We start from the raw sequence: 19,190 nt of genomic DNA on the forward strand, positions 1-19,190 counted from the left end.
CGAGGAGGAAGAAATTATTCTTTACTCTAGAAGAAAATGGAAATCCATTCAAGTTGGGTGCACAATATTTTAATCTGTTCTCTTTTAATTTGTTTGTTGCCATGGTTTCAGAAAACAGATAGCAACAACAAGTGGACGAAGAAGAGAGCAGCAGCAGGGAATTATGTACTTAGCCATAACTCTCCAAAAAGAGTCGGCAAATTCTCGGAAACAACCGCTTTAGCAAAGTATTTAACTTGAAATACGACGCATCCTAGCGCACTACGTACCTCAGTAATTGACCTATTTCCAAAGAATCGGCTGCACGCTTGCGCGAATTGAAGTAGTTGCACAAAAACAAGTATAACTCACCTGGTCGGATTTCTGGCCAACTAACAACGTTTGCGGTGATACAATTACGGGGGCGTGTATGACAGATGCTCGAAGACATCCATCTCTAATAGATATCAATAGATTTATTACTTAACGATGACAAAGAAAAAGAAGATATCTTTAATCTCAATTTTTCTACTTTTTTGATTCAGACGGATGTTCATCATATTGTTCATTCAATATTCAAAAAGTAGTACAAAATATTCCTTTATTGTATTTCATTATAAAGGGACACAAAATACGAAAGGTCAGGAAGAATAGAAGCACGCGACCGTCGTTAATTTTTGCCGAAGTATCGAGAAAAATTAATGCCACACCCCCAACCATTGCCGAGGGAGGTATTTTTTCTTTGAACTTCAGAACGAATTTGCGGGACACAATTTATGCATTTGACAGGTGAAGAGAAAGGTTTATTTTCGTAAATTTGTCAGAAGTTTGAGTATTCCGTGGAGGATAGATACATCCGACCAAGATAGGACCCGATGCCATCATTGTAATTACGGGGCGAGTTCTGTGAAATAATACTATTCGACGTGCTCGATCCGAAGGTTTGTTCCCATTGACGTCAGCCGTTGATTCTGGAAACGACGAATCCCCGCGCTTCGAAAACTTAGTGGGGGACATACGCGTCGCGAGGAAATGATTCGTGGGAGGGGAACATGGATGTATTCAGGGACGTTCTACGAATACCAGGATCAAAATAATTTATTCGTAGATAATAATTGTACGTAATAAATTACTACTATATCTGTTACCTATTTTTATTAGCGATATAAATTGAGCTTTAAGTCATTGTTATTATACTTTAATTCTCATACGAATAATTATTGAAATCTTTAACTTATTAAGCTTTGAACTATTGTCATGTGTATTCGTGGAGACTTACAACTTGCAGGAGATTATTCTATTTCATCTTAAGACAGGAATTAAAATTGCAAAATATTAAAACAGAAATTTACTATTTTTAATATCAGGAAATGAACTTAGATGTTTTTCGTATTATTTGTTATAAAAATAATTGTTAGAAGTTGAAGGAATTTAAAGAGTTTTAATAAAATAATAAATTTCAATTACATGATAGATGAATGTGTGATACTAGATACAGTAGTATAAATCCATGATGGGACAGGTATTTCAGATTGTTGATACTACCCTGTGAAGTGGAAACTGTAACCAGCAGCTTGAAGGGGGGTGTCCCGAAGGAATAGATCGATGTTTCACTCTGTGTAGTAAGAGACGCCTGTTGCTGTAAAAGAGGCATAGTTTCATTCATGAAAATGGTAAAATGTATACGCATTATACCATTTTAGATCTTTGCGATAATTAAACATTATTTTAATTGCTGATTAATTTAAAAAATCAATATGATGTTGTTATATTTTTATTAAAAGACTTCTGTATTTTTAATTATATTGTATTTATAGTTATACAATAATTATTTATTAATTTACTAGAAATAATCATATTATTTGCGTTTTACAATATCAGTATTCTAGCTTTTCAATTATTTCCGCGTAGAGTTATTAATTTTCAAGCTTTATTTTATTATAAATACAATTACATTAGAAAATACATATGCGTAATATTTATCCTAAATTGTATCTTGCAATTTTATATTTATAGATACTAAATACTAAATGGTGAATTTTTTAATTAAGTTCATATAACACATTTTTATTGATTTCACGTTCAAGAACATTTGAATGAGAAGTGTAAACAAAGGAAATATTTAATTTCACATTGCAAAGTTTGCATTTCAATAACATTATTCAAAAATGACAAGATGGCTGTGGCAATACCGCTTTCTGTTTAGTAGATTGGATTTTTAAATACGTGGTGGTGTCAATTTTATTAATATAAATATATATGTTGAGTAATAAATGAGTGGATTGCATGATCTTTGTTGATAATTAATTCATCGTAATCAATGCAATAATAAAACGAGTGAATAAAGAGCAAAATATGGCAAGACAATCGTACAGTATTGTTGAGTATTATGGTGAACAGGATGGATATAAATGTGGTTATTGTAAAAGCCCAAACACAAATTTCAGTCATGGCAAGTATCAAAGCATACAGCAAATATCAATCATGAACTTTTATTTTAAATTTTTGTACTTATATATACAGTATTTCATACTTTTATTAATAGGTTATGTAGTCTCAATGATTATTTCATACATGTATAATTTTTGTTCTTGTCATGCTAACTTTTATTTATTAATGCGTCAATGTTATTTGAATAATATGTCTTGTATTGCATCTTTATCTTAATTGTAGTACATTATAGGTATGGGCACACATAGATTGACTGTTCAAGATTACCAAGCTCTAGTAGATAGAGGTTGGAGAAGGTGTGGTTCTTATTGTTACAAATCTACTATGGATCAAACATGTTGCCCAATGTATACAATTAAGTAAGATTAAAACTTCTAAAATGTTTTAAAAACGAATTTCCTATCTATTAAAAAATATGTATATGTGTATATTATTATAAATTATATTACAAATTTTTCATATATCTAAATATTTATAATAGATGTGAAGCATTACAATTTAAAATTTCTAAATCACAAAAAAAGGTTTTGAAAAGAATGGCAAAATTTTTAAGAAATGAATTACATAAAGATGATACTATGGATACGTACGATGGAGATTTTCGTAATAACATTGGTAAAGATTTAATATGTTAAATTATTATTTAATATGCACTTTAACATGTGATTTTATGAAACCATTTTTCATAGATATTGAAGAAATTCCTAATCACAGTAAGCACTTTTTAAAAGTTGACAAAGATATTTCTGATATGAATGTGAAATTTATTAATGATGAAGTTAATGCAAGGTTACATCCTAGCACATCAGATAAAGAACAGAAAAAGCGTGATCTAAAGAATAAAAAACATAATTCTGAATGTGTACCTGCTGCATCAAGTTATAACAATGATTCTCATAGTACACCTCAAAGTCTACAATCTGTAGAAATGAATCCTATTCGGATACCTTGTATGAAAGCAAAGCTTTTACGTAAACAACGAAAACAAAACAAATTAATGACACAAGGAAAAACTCAGGAAGAAATAGAAGCTATTTTCAAAGAAAATAAACAAGAAAACCAGGCTAAAAGTTTAGAGCAAATATTTGATGAAGTTTATAATGGAACCAACAGATTAGAGGTAGATACACATTTATTCCATCAAGTTCAGTAAATGTTGCATGCAAATGGTTTCTATAAATGTTGGTCCTCTTTTCTCCAATTTATTTAATATTTAAAAAGTAGGTAGGGGAATATTGAAAAATACTCGAATGATGTTTTTACTATTTCATACTTTTTTTACTGTTCAGTTTAGTTACAATATTTTCTTATTAGTTCATTGTTAGTTCAATTTCGTAATTATTTTGATGAAGTTTTGTAAAATTTGCGACTTTTATTAGCTGAAACTAGTTAGAACTTCACCAATGAGCTCTGGATATTTAAATACCTCGAAACAATCTTATGAGGTATATAAAAAATATCAAACAACAATACATGGAGTTCTAGCAGAAAAGGTTACAGAGATGCAATATATGGGATTTCTTGTGAACTCACCTTTACAGGTAATTTTGCAATTTCTATAATTTCCTGCTGAGCTATCTTAGAGCTTTACTTGTTAAAGAAGGATTATTACAATTTTTTTATTTTCATTTACATAATATCGTACATAATTATTGTTAAAGTAGATAGTTATACAACAGTATTACAGATTATTAGATATTAATTAAGAAATATGTGTATAAAATACTGTTTTGAAAATTGAATAATTGAAACAATGCTTAATTGGAGCAAAGTGGACCACATTTAAATGTGTATTCAGTACATTGTGTTCATCAAATATTATTCATATGTTTAAATTCATCAGATGAAGTTGGTGAGAACAATGTCGGACGAGTTTATTAAAACGCTTAAAATAAGTGCAAACCTGTTTAAAAAATATCAAATGACTATTCATGGTGAAACAGAAAAGGAGTCAGATGATAAATCATTCTTCAACTTTCTTGTAAAAAGCTCTTTACAGGTATACCTCGTATTCAGGTTGCTATCTCAATCTGATTTTATAATCTAATCTTATATGACATAAAAAGAAATATTTGTTCACGTTGTTCGTTAATATATTAAAATGTTTAACAAAATTATGTATGATATTTTTACAATCCTTTTTATTAAATATTGCTTAAAAATTTCATTGCTTTGGCTAAAGAATATATACAAATAAGGAGTTTATAATTTTGAAGCCATGGACACCAGATGATGGACCACCAAGTGGATATGGTTCTTTTCATGAACAATATTGGTTAGATAATGAATTAATTGCAGTTGGTGTGATAGATATTTTACCATCTTGTGTTTCAAGTGTTTACTTTTTTTATGATCCAGCTTATTCTCATCTCTCACTTGGTACATTTAGGTTGGTACATTTGGCACATCTTGATATTTAAATTATTTCCAATAAATTGTTAACTTTCTATATTTTATTTAGTTCACTTCGAGAAGTTTATTTAACAAGACAATTAAATAAAGTTGCAAAAGATCTGAAATATTACTATATGGGATTCTACATACATTCATGTCCTAAAATGCGGTACAAGGCACGAATGAGACCATCAAAACTATTATGTCCTGAAACTTATGCGTGGTTTGATATTGAACCGTGTTTATTAAAATTAGATAAACAAAAATATAGCAGACTGAATGATGATATTGATGCTATTAACGAGGATAATATAGTTGATATTCGTAAGGTAATAAACGACATTATTTTTATATTTAGTATTACAAACTGTTTAATTTATTGTAATTAATAAATGTCATTTGTCTCCAGGTACTAATTTTGTATCAGCAAATTGCGATGCCGTATGAAATCTATAAAAAGCAAGCTCAAACCATCACGCAAGATGAAGAAGATGAGATTAAAGAATATACTAGTTTAGTTGGCATGAAGTGTGCACAGAGATTGTTGCTTTATCGCTGTTAAAGTATGCAAAAAGTTTTAACTTATTTATGAAAACAATTGTGTATTTTATCAAAAGACGAATTGGAATCTTATTATGGATAATTATTAGTAAGTGAAATTAATAAAATTAATAGCTTCAAATAAAGTATTTGTGATGATAAGTGTGTAGTAAATTAATAAATTCTTATCAAATAAAAGTGATTCTTTTCATGCTATGCATACGCTCTGCAATATTTACTTCCTTTTCCTTTTATTTTGCAATATCAAATAAAAAATAAATTACTCTTATTCTCTGATGTAATAAAGACTTAATTGCATAAAAATTTCGAATTTAGCTAATGTACAAAACACTAAGACACTAAATTGAAAATAATAAATATTGTACGTTTCGTATGCAGTCTTTCAATTTCATGCATAAATACTTTATTTTTATGTGTAAATATAGTCGTTTCATTATATTGATATGAAATATTTTTCATTGAGATGGCAGAAGTGAATAACAAGAAATATCGTATAAATTTATTTAATGACGAAACATTTAATAACAATTCTTATATCATATAAAAAATTAAGTTTCATTTGGTATATAAAATTCACCAGTTCAAATTCTAATAAAATTTTGCATTATAGCTATCGTTGACCAATTTATAAAATATTTACAATATTCTTCGGCCCACGATAATTTGTTCTAGTTGTTAACGTCTCAAATATTGTAAAATCCAATTCTAGTTTTTATAGATATGAAATTGACAGTACATCTTAATACTTGTTTTTGATCACATTCGCGTTCACATTAAAATATTCAATATTAATAAAAATGTAATAATCAGAAATTAGTTTCTGCCGCGTTCCGTATCCGGTTGGGTTCGAATTTCATTCCAGCTTTGGATATTTCCACTTCCACCCAACAGAAAGATAATCATACAAATTATGCACACGCCCGAACCAATCCAGAATAACGTTTGCCATCTGTCAATAGGATTCTAAAAGAAAAAGGCAATTGTGTATAAAATCAAGATAATTCTCTACAGGATGAAAACATTCATAAATTAATAAAAATAACATATTATATAGACAAATTTATATAAGCGTAAGCGTTAACATATATATGTAGTGTACATAAATTTGGAATACACATACCGATACACTTGCACACCTTTGTTAAGAGTGATGAAAATAGCAAAATGTTATACTGCAGTATGGATGAATCACCTAGTGATGCGTCTTCTAGGTACTTTTCGTACTATAAATTCGATAATATAGAGACGACAAGTACCCACGAGGCGACATCACGAGTATTTGGATGCATGTGAGGATTAGTTTGGCAAAGCCTTCTGTTTGACTTATGCAATTTCCTACACCGTATATCTTACTGATATTGACACATTAATTAATACTTTATGCACATGTATGATGCGAAAATTACAGAATATGTACTTCGAATTATATGTTACATATCCAATAACATGTTAATTATTTAAACGGTAGAGAAATGAATTGCAAAAGTAGGATATAAGAATAAAGCTTGTTTTAGCTAAGAGAAATCCTAAATCGATCATAGTGAAATTTTATGTGTTGTTAAAGTGTTTCATTTTGAATGCATCGCAGACACGATTCCTCAGTACTACCCGTACTATGAAATACGCAACATAGTACATGGTTGGACTGAGGTTTCGAATATGCCAAGAGCACCTCTGCCCGTCAACACCTCGGCTGTAACAAGATATTCGCCGCTCTATGACGACACACGAGTAAAAAAAAGTTATGTAATTTATACAAATAATTTAACATGTGATATTTCTCGAAAATTGTCAACTGCTGCGAAAAAGCGATAAGCAGATGCAAAGTAAAGCTAGCAAAAAATACATACCATGCTACAGTAAATGACATAGAAAACTACTTACTCCGTATTTTCCAGCTATTTCCTCCACCATAGGAGAAATAATCATGCCAGAAGCGCAACCAACTGTGTTCATGATACCGTATATAAAGCCGGCGAAATTCGGCGATAGATCTTGATTGTTGGACAAATTAGAGATACTCGCTGCTCCATTGAAACCTAATGCCAGTACGAGAAAAACGTTCGCGAGAATTAAGTCACATCCAACGTAGCCGACTAGAATGAGGAAGATGCCTGGCAAAAAATGGGCTGCAGCAAAAGAAAAGAAAATGCCATTTCTGTTCTTGATGAAAATCGAAATTAGATTACTTACAGAAGAATGTGGCGCCTTTACGTATTATGGTAACAGAAACTATTTCCTTCCGCTTAAGCGTATCACCGGCCCAACTAAAGAAAAATCCGAACAACATCCTGCAAGCCCAAGGCAGACTAGCAGCGATACCTCCTTTCGTCAATTCGAATCCTAGAGCTTTCGTTAAGTAAAGCATCATGGCATTCTGGTAGAAGAATAAAAGAAACAAATTCCCGAAGTGGCAGCAGACTAAACTGAGGAAAGGTATCGAGGTAAATATTTCCTTGACTGGAGTTTCCTTCAGTGAAGGTTTTTCTTTCCTCACTGTGCCTGCTTGCGAACTGAAAAATTTACAAAACAATTTATATAAGAATAAGTTAGTAATCAACCAATGGCAAGCTTTTTATCAGCAAAAGCAAATATCAACAAAAATAGTATTCAAATGATATTAATTCAATTATATTTACCTTTGAATGTATTCCTTTTCTTCATCTGAGATACCAGGATGCTCTGTAGGAGTATCGTATGTAACTATAGCCCAGAAGAATATCCATATCATCATTAGTAGCGATGGAATGTACCATCCGTTCTCCCAGTGTATATTTTCTGCAATACCAGCTATCATAGGATACGTTAAGATGGTACCGAACGTACCGCCGAGTAAAGACCAAACGAAACGGGCCTTCTCATTCGGTGGTGCCCATTGTGCAACCAAACTATGACAGGCTGGAAAAGTTACTCCACCAGTAACACCGATGATTATTCTTGAAAATAGAAGAACACCCCAGTGAAACTGCGCAAGAATCGGGCTGATTAGCGACACTATAGCGGCTACTATGGATGTCCACAAGATCGACTGCTTAGCACCCCATTTGACAGCCATCAAGCCACCGATGAAGTTACCAGGAACATTTCCGTAGCTGTATGCAGCAATCAGTTGACCGCGAATCTCAGGTCTCCAGTCGAAAGGTAGGCCATTGAATAGTTCTATGGGACTGTTTGTTGGACGAACCTTTCCTTCGTCATTATTCCTGCGCACACGAATATTGTGTGCCATTGGATCTACTGCATTTTGGGTAGCTTCTATCCTCTCTGACAGAATGTAGTCTTCCAGATAGGCGCCCGGATCCAACCAAGAAATCGCGCGGCGAACTCGGGACTGCTCGCCTCTGCAGACACCCTCGGTTATGTTACCCGGTAGAGCTTTGATCATTGGCACGGCGAGGATCGGCATTTGCAGACGGCACATGTAATTGGTCCAACAGGCCGTGAACATCATTATGCAGATCAGAACTCGTGTCGGAATCCATTCTGCAACAAATAAGAAGGTCGGTGATGATAAGTTTAAAGTATTTTGATTTTGAAACGTCTTTTGAATTCCAAATACTATATTTCTATTTCTTAGTTATTTCGTTTAGGAAAATGATTATTTCCGACAAAATGTTTGCAATCTACACAATAATTTATTAGGTTCAAATAATGTTCCTCGCCTTCACGATTTTTCACTCACTTAAAGAGGTCCAAAATGGAGAGTCAGGATTATTAAAAAATCCCGGTATTCCGGCTACTCTTTCTTGGATAGATCTGAGGATGAACATTTGGAATCGAAGAAAATTGAAAAAAAACGTAGCAATATATCTTATGATTGACCAGTGATTAATGAAGAGAATTTGACGGATTGCCATGACAACTATGATCGCTCGATGTTTAGCAATGAATTTGACATTTGTTTTTTAATAAAATCTGCTTATTTCGCGTGAACGTAACTTTTATATGTTCGATCATATTGCTACACGGATCTTGTATTTGCTTTATATTTGTGTATTATCAAGATCTAAAGGAAATTAATTTGATATAAAAATATAAATTAGAAACATTCTAATTTTAAAATGGAATTTTTAAATTAAAAAATTTTAATCCAGCATAAAGCGATCGAAGTTTTTACGCGGAGAATGGAGACAATATTGCATTCTATTAAAAACTCTAAGTAATTGTCGTTACTGCTAGTTAGTACATACATATAGTGCGTAATTCAAAGAAAGTTCTCGACCACTTTCTAAACATTCCGCTGAGAATTTACAAACTATCGTTACCGTATGCTGTTATTTACAAAATTGATACTGCTCCTGTTACAGATCCTACTTCCGTTTCGTGTATTATTCCGATGAAAGTTTCCTTTGGATACTCGAATCAGCTTACCAATCGATTTCCATGTGAAAACAGTATCCAATGATAATGAAAAAACGAAATAATACTGAGCAATATTAATCTTTATACACTATTACTCTTTCCGGCGTTCGATGATCCAGAGATCGATCGATATGGAACAATAGAAAAAAAGTTTTTTGATTAAATGGATAGTGAGGCCGTTACAAGAAACGATGGAGATTTTTCAAAGGAAAATTAAGTGACCTAAGTAAGCAATCTAAGTGATTGTAAGAAGGTTAAATAACGGATATAATTCGAAAACTGTGCCGACAAGAGTGGAATTTGTGTTGAACACATACAAGTTTCGACATTTGTCGAGGATCAGACTTCGTACTGCCGGTAGCAACAGTTTGAAAACGGAAAACCGCTTTCATTGAAGACTATCCGATCGTTTCTCGAAATTTAGTTTAAATTGGAAAGTAAATAGGCGAATGAAATAGGAAAATACATGCTTTACTCACGTGGGAAAAACTTCTCGTAATAGTGCCTGTACATTCTGCGATTTCAGCAGAGGAATTTACGATACGCACCAACTAACGCGATACTCGAGATGTTTCCTCAGGACATCGTTTGAGAAAGACGTGGAAGTAAAACAGAGGACAAAACGATGCGCACGAAAACTAGCTTTCAAACACGACACACATCGGAAACTGCCGAAGGAGTAACTGGATGACATCGGTTATCCAGCCAGCTTATTTAAGTAGTCAGCAGGTAAGAGTAAGTGGGGGAGCCAGGTATATACATCCCTTCCATGGAAAGATAGGAAAAGGCACCGAAATTTGGGGATCGACACTCGCCACCCCTGCAGGCCTGCAACTGACCATTCTGTTACATTACACAGGGACCCAAAAGCTTTGAAGAATATTTTTAACTGAAAATTTTTCAAATATTTCTTATTCAATATCTTTCAACATCTTTTATTGAATTTAGTTTCTATTAAAAGTATGTTATATTTGTAATGAATGATTGCTACGTTCAATTGTATTGAATTGTAAAAATCGTCCAATTGTGCTATTGTTGTTTGTGCCGTTGCAGCAAAATTCTAATTATACGTATTTTTACTTGTGTTAAAACAATCTGACAAAAATTTACGAAATTACGAAAAAATTACGAATTACGAAATTTGCGAAAATTTATTTATTTAGATAAACAAGGCCGAACGAAACGTAAATGCAAAAAGTCGAGCTCATTCTTTTTCTTCGTCGCTTCTTCCTCGCGCGACTCTGATTTGACATCATGAAACAAGGCTTCCTTAATTTTCAATAATTTGCCATTTTACGTAATTCCGCGGTCTGCAGATTGCACTACGAATTTGTGCGCTGGCTACGGAATTTCTGTGTCGGTTTCTTTTCTAATGTAGCGTTACCGCATTTTTTCACCGGACGAACGAATAAAGGTCGATTTATACTATGCGGCATAAACCGTCACGTAACAGCAACGTCACGTATCGGTCAGTGACGGATAGCGTGTGAGCAGTTTTGTTTAAAACACATGTTTCAATGTTCCGTCGTACCGGTACCGATCCCATTTCGTACGTAACATGTCGGAACGAATCCGCTATGGTGAACAGTCTTATCTTAATACCCACGAGAATGTTTATTGAAACATAATCGTGTCGTTACCGTGTCGTAACCGTGCCGTGTGGGAACAGATAATATAAATCCGTTTCTATTCGCCAAAATGTTAAACGGCGATTTCTTTTGTTGATGATACATTTTGTTTTACAGGAATGTCACGATCGAATTTCATCGTTGTTCCAAATGGAACACATCGATTCGAATTATCGCGCGTGCTTAAAATATTCGCGGCACGTTAACTGGACTGGTGTTATGCAAAAGATCATTGTGTTCGATAGTCACCGATAAACTTTCGCCCAACGGTAGCGGGCTATTGATAACACGCCCTGTTGCTACCGTTTCAAACCGCGATTTTAATTGAAAGAAGATGTTATATTTCAGTAGCATACTCTGATAAAAAGGAAGGTGGAAATTGAAAATATTAAATCGAATAAAAGCTGATTGTTAATTGGTACACAGGTTGATCTTAAATTTATAGAAAAAATTAGGACAAGACATTGTGAAAATGGAGAGTACGAATACTTTTTTAGACTAAATTCTTTGTTTAACGAAAATATTTGTAATTATATTATATTTTTAATTATGAGTATAATTAAAATGCGCCTTTGCTTATATCACGGTAAACAGCGGAAACAATTAAAATATATGCTCGTATGTTGCATCGATTAATGGTAGTTGTTCAGTTTTAAATAAAATTTGATCTTAAATTTAGATAAAAAAATATGTGATGTTCTGGTAGGATGATTATGTAACCCACGTCGGAAATTTCCATTTATTGTTGTTGAAATGAACACTAGAGCTCCATCTCTCTTTTTTTTAATTTCAGTTAATCATCCGTATCAATTTGAACATTTATAGAAAAGATTTTAACTGTAAATTAAATAATCATACAATGTACCGTAGTTCCAGAGAAGAAACATGATTTATTAGTTAAAATATCCCATGCTTAAAATATACAAAGCGTCTTTGGTAGGATGCAAACTACTTTCTAAAAATTTCATGGACAGCTCTATTCCATAAAAAATAATTATACATTTTAACCGTTAATTTACCGAATGTCCAGCTGGACAAATTGTAAAGTACAAATTAAATAATAAAAAAAAGAAAAAAAACATTTTAACCGGTAGACTGTCTTATCCGTTATGACTATTCTGTACTCTTCGACAATAAACATTGTGTATTTCTTAGCAAAATTCTTGGACTCAAGTAAATCCACGGTTCCGTGTACAGAAGTATTCAATGGACCTATCTACCTGTAGGATAATTTCAAACTTCAAATAAGGTCAACAGCAGGTAAAATATTCGTCGTTTCTAAAGTGGTGACTATAGACAAGATCTTTACTCAATATTCCTACTATACCTAAATAAATTTTTCACACAATATTCAAAATTAATTTTTAAAATTTATTTAAAAATAGGAGTCCATATAATGCGTAGTTATATCTCGAATCTTCTACTTTACTCTAGGAAAATAATACATTAAAAATGGAATCGCCTGTGGACGAAGATGTTAGTAACTCAGAACACAATACCGTAATAAATCATGGATTTTCGTTACAGTACATATTTAAGGGCTAGGCATTGACAATGAGACAACTCGGAAATAAAGGAAACGGTGAAAGTTTTTGAATAGGAAAACGTCTTGCAAACCTCCAACGTTCGTGTTTCAGGTACCCTGCAAGTCATAATTTGGAGACCCGTTATCCTTTTCGCACTAAGCTCCGTTCAGGTACACGCTTTTAAATAAAGAGACAGCAGTCCGAGAAACGATCTGCCGCCCAAACAACGGCGTACATTCAATATTACAGTAAAATTAACTTTCCTTTTGTTTAATAAAAAACCAGTTTTCTAACCTTTTATTTATTTTTATTTATTTATTTTATTATTATTATTTGAAATTCATATTTGAATAAATAGATAAGTGTTAATTAATATCAATTCTGTCGTTCATAAAAAGCAAGTTTGTCATTTTTCTTGAAGGACGCGTACTACTTTAAAACTGACGACTATGGCCTTGAACCCATCAACAATTAAAGGAAATGATTACTACGAATGATTATAGGTGTTCTGTTTTTTAAACAATCTCTACATGGTAAATTTAATGTTTAAGTATGTAAATACCACTGATGGTACCCAGAAAATTGTCTACTGAAGGTTCGTTAAAATCACAAGAAAATTGAACTTTATCTTTTTTTTATTAGTTATAAAATTCATCGACACGCCGATAATGGGTACAAAGTACATCACCAGATTTGTCAGTTGCTTGGAATTGTGGTAACGGATAACATCGTATTGTGCGAATCATATTGATAGAATCGATTTGAAAATGAAGAACGGAAATCAAATAACCGCGGAAGCTTTAAAAGAACAAGTAAGTAATCAGATTTCCTTTATGTTTCTCTTGTCCTTTTTGCTTTTTCTTTTTCTTTTTATTGTTGTCATAATGATATTTAAGGTTATGAAATGTATTTTAAATATATATCGTTATAGTCACCTAGACAAGTTTTATTTGCAATATCATAATTAAAATTATGATCGAGCTGCGAATTAGTGGTCTGATTTGTAATTAAATTACAAATCAGAAAAATTCCATTGTAACATTCATATCAGATGATAAAGCGATTATCACTTATGACATATATGAATGCAATAAACTAGCAAATGACATTATCGTGTAACATTATCAAAGACTCTTTTTAAGAAAATCCTTTTTTAATAAATGCAATCAGTTGGTCGAATTTTAATTAGAAAATTCAGGGGAAGTGTACTTCAATTAACACGTTGACTGCCACGACACCCGTATTCAGGTCTCAGCAAAGTTTCTAGTCAGGCCATGTAACCCATGTCACTTATTTGACTACTTACGAAGGATCGTCGTAGGTATTTGAAAAGACATTCCATAATAATAAAACTGTTGAATTGTTATAAAAGTAATACGAAAATGGTTTATTAAAAAAATTATTTAGAATGTAAAACTTTAAAGCATTCTATACATAGCTGAGGTTGGTCGAGACAATTTGGACAATAAGTTGTTTTCTTCAAATTCTTTTGTGCCTTTGTTCGGTCCATTCAACGTCTTTTATCTGCATAACATAGTTTTCATACGCGTGTAATGCTTCTTCCGGAATCATTTTTCCGAGCGGCGATATTATGCTGACTCTGTCGAAGACAAGGATTTTTTGTATTTTCAGACAACCCTAATAATTTTGTAACTAATAATTGTTTAAATATTCTAATATTTATATTCTTCCTTGTTGCAATTTTGTAAGCCATCAAAGCGTTTACAACAGAAATTCCCAGAAGGAGTTGAATGCCAAGTTTTCTGTACCATTTGATTCCTTTTCTAATTGTGGTGGCATAAGAAACCATTTGGTCGGAATAATCTATACCACACTTTCCTTCATTATATTCAACAACAGCTAGTTGTTTTAATGTTGCGAACAAACGAAACGAGAGATCATTCTTGAGACCACCGCTTGAACGACTCGCATTACTGAAATATCGATGGGAGCATCTAGCATAGAACGCTTGGTACTGCTGCACACGTGGCCTGACAGAGATTTCTTTGAAAACACATGTGGCAGTCAACGTGTTAAGAAGTCTCTTAAAATATGTTTCTGTTAAAATATCTTAAAAATTTTGATTTTAATTAAAATTAATTAAAAAGTTTTTTAAAGTATGTCTTCTTTTTGTTTTGTTTTGAAGATTTAACTAATTAAGTTCAATTAGAAATTTCCCAGAAATCTATGATTTGTACCTTACAAAATGAACTATGAACTTTTTAAATTGTACAATCTAAATACATATAACTTACGTTACAGGCAACGTTTACGAATAATCTATTTCTTAAGATATTTTATATTTATTTCGTAACATAAACTTACAAAGTTGATCAAATTTTGTCTTATAAATCATTATGATTGTTACGACTTCATAAATGGCTACTTACGTTTCTTCACTCGTGATATAAGCGGAACTCGCTCTTCACCGTGACAGAACATTTCCCTTCCGTTCCAACTAACTTTTAATTTAATTGTATTCCAATTACTTTCCCAATTGATTGTTGTATAATAAAATATATAAAATGCAGTAAAATACAAATTACGTTGTTTTTTACTAAAGAATCGTGAACAAAATTCGAACCTTTATTTCAATAAAACACTTATACAAGAAATTTATCACTCCACTGCAACGCGCAGAAACATTCTTGATAACGAATACACATACAAGCAAAACACTTGTGCAGAAACTTCCGAATCTTTGAATTTGAACTCGCTATATCATTTAAATTTGTATAACTAGTCACCATCAAGATAACTATTTATCATCCTTGTTTTTAGTATACAAAATACAAAAAGTGTAATTAACTTATCCACTGTACTCTTAGTTTCTTCAGGAAAGCTTATCGTCTTTTAGCTGATTTTTCATTCATCGTGTATCAACCTGATAACGTTGTCAGAAGTATACACATATTATACATATATATTCTCAAAACACATCATACTAATTACGCTATACAATATATTAAAAATATAAAAAGTATTTTATTAAATTTTTCATTTTGGAAATACTACACATTTCTCTTTTTTTTTAACAGGGTGTCGAATATGCTTTCGGTATAGTGGGACATCCTATAATTGAGCTAGCACTATCCATGCAGATGGCGGGTATTCAATATCTTGGATTTAGAAATGAGCAAGCTGCATGTTATGCTGCGCAAGCTTACGGATATTTAACGAGTAAGCGCGAAAAATGTGAATAATTAGTATAAAATATAAACAGAGCATAACATAAAATATAAACCCCAGCATAGGAATCGAAAGATGTAATTAAAATTCATTATAGCCCATAACAATCTTTTTTTATACTTGCACGAATATCGCGAGGTCCTTGTATTAATTAGATTAGTCTGATTAGGGAAACCAGCCGTTGTACTGTGCGTTTCTGGACCAGGATTGCTTCATGTTATCGGTGGTATGGCGAACGCTCAAATAAATTGCTGGTGAGTCTTACACAAGTTTTTTTTATTGCATATAATGTAACATGGTTCATATTATAAAAATTTGTAATAAAAAGTGCGTATCCTAGCTGAAGGCAAACACAGAGTTAATATATCTTCTGTGGGAAATTCATTAGCGCAATATGTTGCAACGATTTAGAACTTTATATTGTTGTCAGATTACAACTAATGCATTTCTGTGATATACAAATCTTTCGTCTCGTAAAAAAATAGTAATCTTACATGAAACGTTTATAGCCGATTATGTAACCAGTTTCGCATTCATTGTGCAATATTATTCTCAATACGAGAATTGATCGTAAATTAATAATAAATAAAAAAAAAATTGTGCAATATAATTAAGGAAAACACGTACTATATAAGTTAGATTATGATTATGTAAAGCGTGTCGTATAAGAAACATGTTAAAAGGTGCAAAAACGTTGGAAAACAATTTTTAATTTTTTGCTATGCTACTATTGGTACATATTATTGTAATTTGCATGTTATAAATTCTTAAACAGGCCGCTCATAGTACTTGGTGGATCATGTGCTCAAGATCATGAGGGCGTCGGGGGTTTTCAGGAATGGCCACAGGTAGAATCCAGTAAACCCTATTGTAAATATGCTGCCCGGCCGCCGTCTGCAGCGGTAATACCGCTTCATGTGGAAAAGGCCGTCCGACTTTCTACCTACGGTCGACCAGGTACATTCACTGCATACTATTTTTAGCAAACATATAAAATATTGCGCGGTCCTACGTTGTGAATATTTGTAGGTGCTACGTACCTGGATTTACCAGCTACTTTATTAATTCAATCAATCCACGAAGAAAACATTTATAAAGTTGCATCATGTCCACCACCGCCACTGGTATTTCCCGATCAACGATTAGTCCAACAAGCAGCTAATTTGCTTATGAGAGCAAAGAAACCATTGTTAATTATAGGAAAAGGTAATTAATAATACAATATTATTAAAAGAGCTATTAATTATAAGAGAATACACAAATAAAAAATTTCCGATCAATATATAATTGCAAAATTGTATTGTAGGAGCAGCCTATGGTAGAGCAGAGAATGTAGTTCGTAGTATGGTATATTTAACCGGTATTCCTTTCCTTCCGATGCCAATGGGAAAAGGAGTCGTTCCAGACACGAATGAACGATGCGTTTCTAGCGCTAGAACATTTGCATTGCAACAAAGCGATGTCATTTTATTACTAGGTGCTAGATTAAATTGGATGTTACACTTTGGCAAGCCACCCCGTTTCCAGCCTGATGTTAAAGTGATACAGGTATTACAATTTTATTTTTATGAAATAATTTTTAACAAAAATTCAGTGTTTATATTTTAGGTCGATTTGTGTCCAGAGGAACTGCACAATTCTGTTCCTTCCGCAATCGCAATTCAATCTGATATATCTACAGCTGTAGATAGTCTTGTTACCATTTTGAAAGAACGTAAATGGTTTGTTGAAGAAAATAGTCCATGGTGGAAAAATTTACTAGCCAAATCAAATAAAAATAGAGCAATGATTCAAGTAAGCATCATGTATTAATATTAGTTTGAGAAATAACATATTTTGTTTTTATTATTAACATTTCTTGCTTATTTTACAGAAAATGTCAATGGATGTTTCGGTACCGTTAAATTATTACGCCGTTTTTAAACATATTCAAGATATAATTCCATCTGGTTAGTAACATTTCTCATTTAAATTAAACGATATTTTATAATGATAATTATGGAAATAAGTAATAAAAATATTTAATTTCTTCTTATAGATTGTATTATTTGCTCAGAAGGAGCTAATACAATGGACATAGGAAAAACGATTTTATTAAATGATCAACCCCGTCACAGACTAGATGCTGCTACCTTCGGTACAATGGGCGTCGGTTTGGGGTTTGCTATAGCAGCCGCCCTTTATTGTAAACAAAATGCTCCCACAAAAAGAGTTATTTGTGTAGAAGGAGACAGTGCATTTGGATTTTCTGGCATGGAAATTGAAACAATGTTTAGGTAGGTAACTGAGATTACCAAATATTAAGATCATAGAAGTTAATTTTCTTAGTAATTTTCAATATTTTAGGTATAAACTACCTATTATTGTCATCATTATAAATAATAATGGTATTTATAATGGTCTGGATAATGAAACATTTAGACAAATACAAGCTTCAGGAGAACCAACACAGGTGTAAGTCCTTTTTTTTGGTATTGCAGATGCATCCATAAAAATTGACAAAATTACAGATGTATTTACATATACAGGGTGGTTGGTAACTGTTGGTACAAGCGGAAAGGGGGTGATTCTACGCGAAAAAAGAAGTCGAAAATATAGAATAAAAATTTTTCGTTTGAGGCTTTGTTTTCGAGAAAATCGACTTTGAATTTTTGCTCGGTACACGTGCACTTTATCACGTCTCGTTATAACGGATCTCACTGTAGATCGTTGTCCCGATGGATATTACGGTGCACCGCCACATTTTAATCGTCATGTGAGAGATTTTTTAAACCAACATTACCAAGGCTGGATTGGTCGTGCTGGAACAATAGCTTGGCTATCACGCTCTCCTGACTTAATTCCACTTGACTTTTATTTATGGAGCCATATTAAATCAATTGTCTATTCTGAAGAAATCGTAAGTTGCGAGCAATTGAAAGAAAAGATTATTGTAGCCTTTCATACTTTAAAACAATCGAATACGTTAGAAAGTGTTCATAGAAATTTAATTAGAAGAGCAGAACTATGTGTTCGGCAGAATGGGCAACATTTTCAGCAATTTTTGTAATAATAAACTTTATGATTACTTCATATTATTTCATTATGTATTCCTAATCTT

The 19,190-nt window shown here is 32.4% G+C and overlaps 3 protein-coding genes and 1 long non-coding RNA gene across 10 annotated transcripts in view; 3 read left to right on the top strand and 1 right to left on the bottom strand.

Moving 5' to 3' along the window:
* The first annotated feature begins 2,114 nt into the window (after positions 1 to 2,114).
* Positions 2,115 to 5,580, top strand: LOC122572769 (arginyl-tRNA--protein transferase 1). 4 transcript variants are annotated; one of them, XM_043738201.1, is made up of 9 exons: positions 2,115 to 2,431; positions 2,653 to 2,789; positions 2,912 to 3,045; positions 3,120 to 3,550; positions 3,810 to 3,971; positions 4,274 to 4,429; positions 4,647 to 4,819; positions 4,892 to 5,153; positions 5,234 to 5,580. In XM_043738201.1, the coding sequence occupies exons 1-9, from the start codon at positions 2,369 to 2,371 to the stop codon at positions 5,384 to 5,386; spliced, it is 1,671 nt and encodes a 556-aa protein (XP_043594136.1). In that variant the 5' UTR covers positions 2,115 to 2,368; the 3' UTR covers positions 5,387 to 5,580. The 4 variants fall into 4 exon arrangements, with proteins under 4 accessions (XP_043594136.1, XP_043594134.1, XP_043594137.1 ...); XM_043738199.1 differs by having other exon boundaries at positions 2,130 to 2,431; positions 2,663 to 2,789; XM_043738202.1 differs by lacking the exon at positions 4,274 to 4,429 and having other exon boundaries at positions 2,130 to 2,431; positions 2,663 to 2,789.
* Positions 5,581 to 5,717: 137 nt separating this feature from the next.
* On the bottom strand, positions 5,718 to 15,803 carry LOC122572770 (sialin). 2 transcript variants are annotated; one of them, XM_043738204.1, is made up of 5 exons: positions 15,292 to 15,803; positions 8,025 to 8,868; positions 7,579 to 7,898; positions 7,270 to 7,514; positions 5,718 to 6,348 (listed from the first exon to the last, which is right to left on the bottom strand). In XM_043738204.1, exons 1-5 carry the CDS (start codon positions 15,341 to 15,343, stop codon positions 6,199 to 6,201), a joined length of 1,611 nt encoding a protein of 536 aa, XP_043594139.1. In that variant the 5' UTR covers positions 15,344 to 15,803; the 3' UTR covers positions 5,718 to 6,198. The 2 variants fall into 2 exon arrangements, with proteins under 2 accessions (XP_043594139.1, XP_043594140.1); XM_043738205.1 differs by lacking the exon at positions 15,292 to 15,803 and adding an exon at positions 10,227 to 10,365.
* LOC122572780 lies at positions 8,385 to 9,794 on the top strand. Of its 2 annotated transcripts, none has more exons than XR_006318560.1 (3): positions 8,385 to 8,526; positions 8,664 to 8,885; positions 9,693 to 9,794. It is a non-coding gene; the product is annotated as an uncharacterized LOC122572780 (long non-coding RNA). The 2 variants fall into 2 exon arrangements; XR_006318561.1 differs by having other exon boundaries at positions 8,389 to 8,526; positions 8,672 to 8,885.
* The window catches only part of LOC122572768 (2-hydroxyacyl-CoA lyase 1), a 6,844-nt gene continuing 668 nt past the window's right edge, over positions 13,015 to 19,190 (top strand). The window contains exons 1-12 of one of the 2 annotated variants that reach the window (XM_043738197.1): positions 13,015 to 13,149; positions 13,323 to 13,451; positions 13,544 to 13,713; positions 15,940 to 16,081; positions 16,260 to 16,344; positions 16,866 to 17,047; positions 17,120 to 17,296; positions 17,397 to 17,638; positions 17,699 to 17,884; positions 17,964 to 18,039; positions 18,129 to 18,366; positions 18,437 to 18,544. In XM_043738197.1, coding sequence (XP_043594132.1) covers positions 13,669 to 13,713; positions 15,940 to 16,081; positions 16,260 to 16,344; positions 16,866 to 17,047; positions 17,120 to 17,296; positions 17,397 to 17,638; positions 17,699 to 17,884; positions 17,964 to 18,039; positions 18,129 to 18,366; positions 18,437 to 18,544 — 1,481 coding nt within the window. In that variant the 5' untranslated portion in view covers positions 13,015 to 13,149; positions 13,323 to 13,451; positions 13,544 to 13,668. Of the gene's footprint in view, positions 13,150 to 13,322; positions 13,452 to 13,543; positions 13,714 to 15,939; positions 16,168 to 16,259; positions 16,345 to 16,865; positions 17,048 to 17,119; positions 17,297 to 17,396; positions 17,639 to 17,698; positions 17,885 to 17,963; positions 18,040 to 18,128; positions 18,367 to 18,436; positions 18,545 to 19,190 lie in introns of those variants that run through there. The other variant, XM_043738198.1, reaches the window with a different exon arrangement.

The sequence above is a fragment of the Bombus pyrosoma genome, linkage group LG11, assembly GCF_014825855.1.
Source record: "Bombus pyrosoma isolate SC7728 linkage group LG11, ASM1482585v1, whole genome shotgun sequence".
NCBI lineage: Eukaryota > Metazoa > Arthropoda > Insecta > Hymenoptera > Apidae > Bombus > Bombus pyrosoma.

What these genes read in the sequence shown, in the direction of transcription:
- LOC122572769 (XM_043738199.1), top strand. Translation starts at nt 2,335, where the DNA reads ATGGCAAGACAATCGTACAGTATTGTTGAGTATTATGGTGAACAGGAT. An exon ending in TGCCCAATGTATACAATTAA is followed by an intron (nt 2,790 to 2,911) that starts GTAAGATTAAAA and finishes TATTTATAATAG; the next exon opens with ATGTGAAGCATTACAATTTA. An exon ending in AGATTTTCGTAATAACATTG is followed by an intron (nt 3,046 to 3,119) that starts GTAAAGATTTAA and finishes CATTTTTCATAG; the next exon opens with ATATTGAAGAAATTCCTAAT.
- LOC122572770 (XM_043738204.1), bottom strand. Translation starts at nt 15,343, where the DNA reads ATGTTCTGTCACGGTGAAGAGCGAGTTCCGCTTATATCACGAGTGAAG. An exon ending in TATATCACGAGTGAAGAAAC is followed by an intron (nt 8,869 to 15,291) that starts GTAAGTAGCCAT and finishes TATTTGTTGCAG; the next exon opens with AATGGATTCCGACACGAGTT. An exon ending in AAATAGCTGGAAAATACGGA is followed by an intron (nt 6,349 to 7,269) that starts GTAAGTAGTTTT and finishes TTTTTCTTTTAG; the next exon opens with AATCCTATTGACAGATGGCA.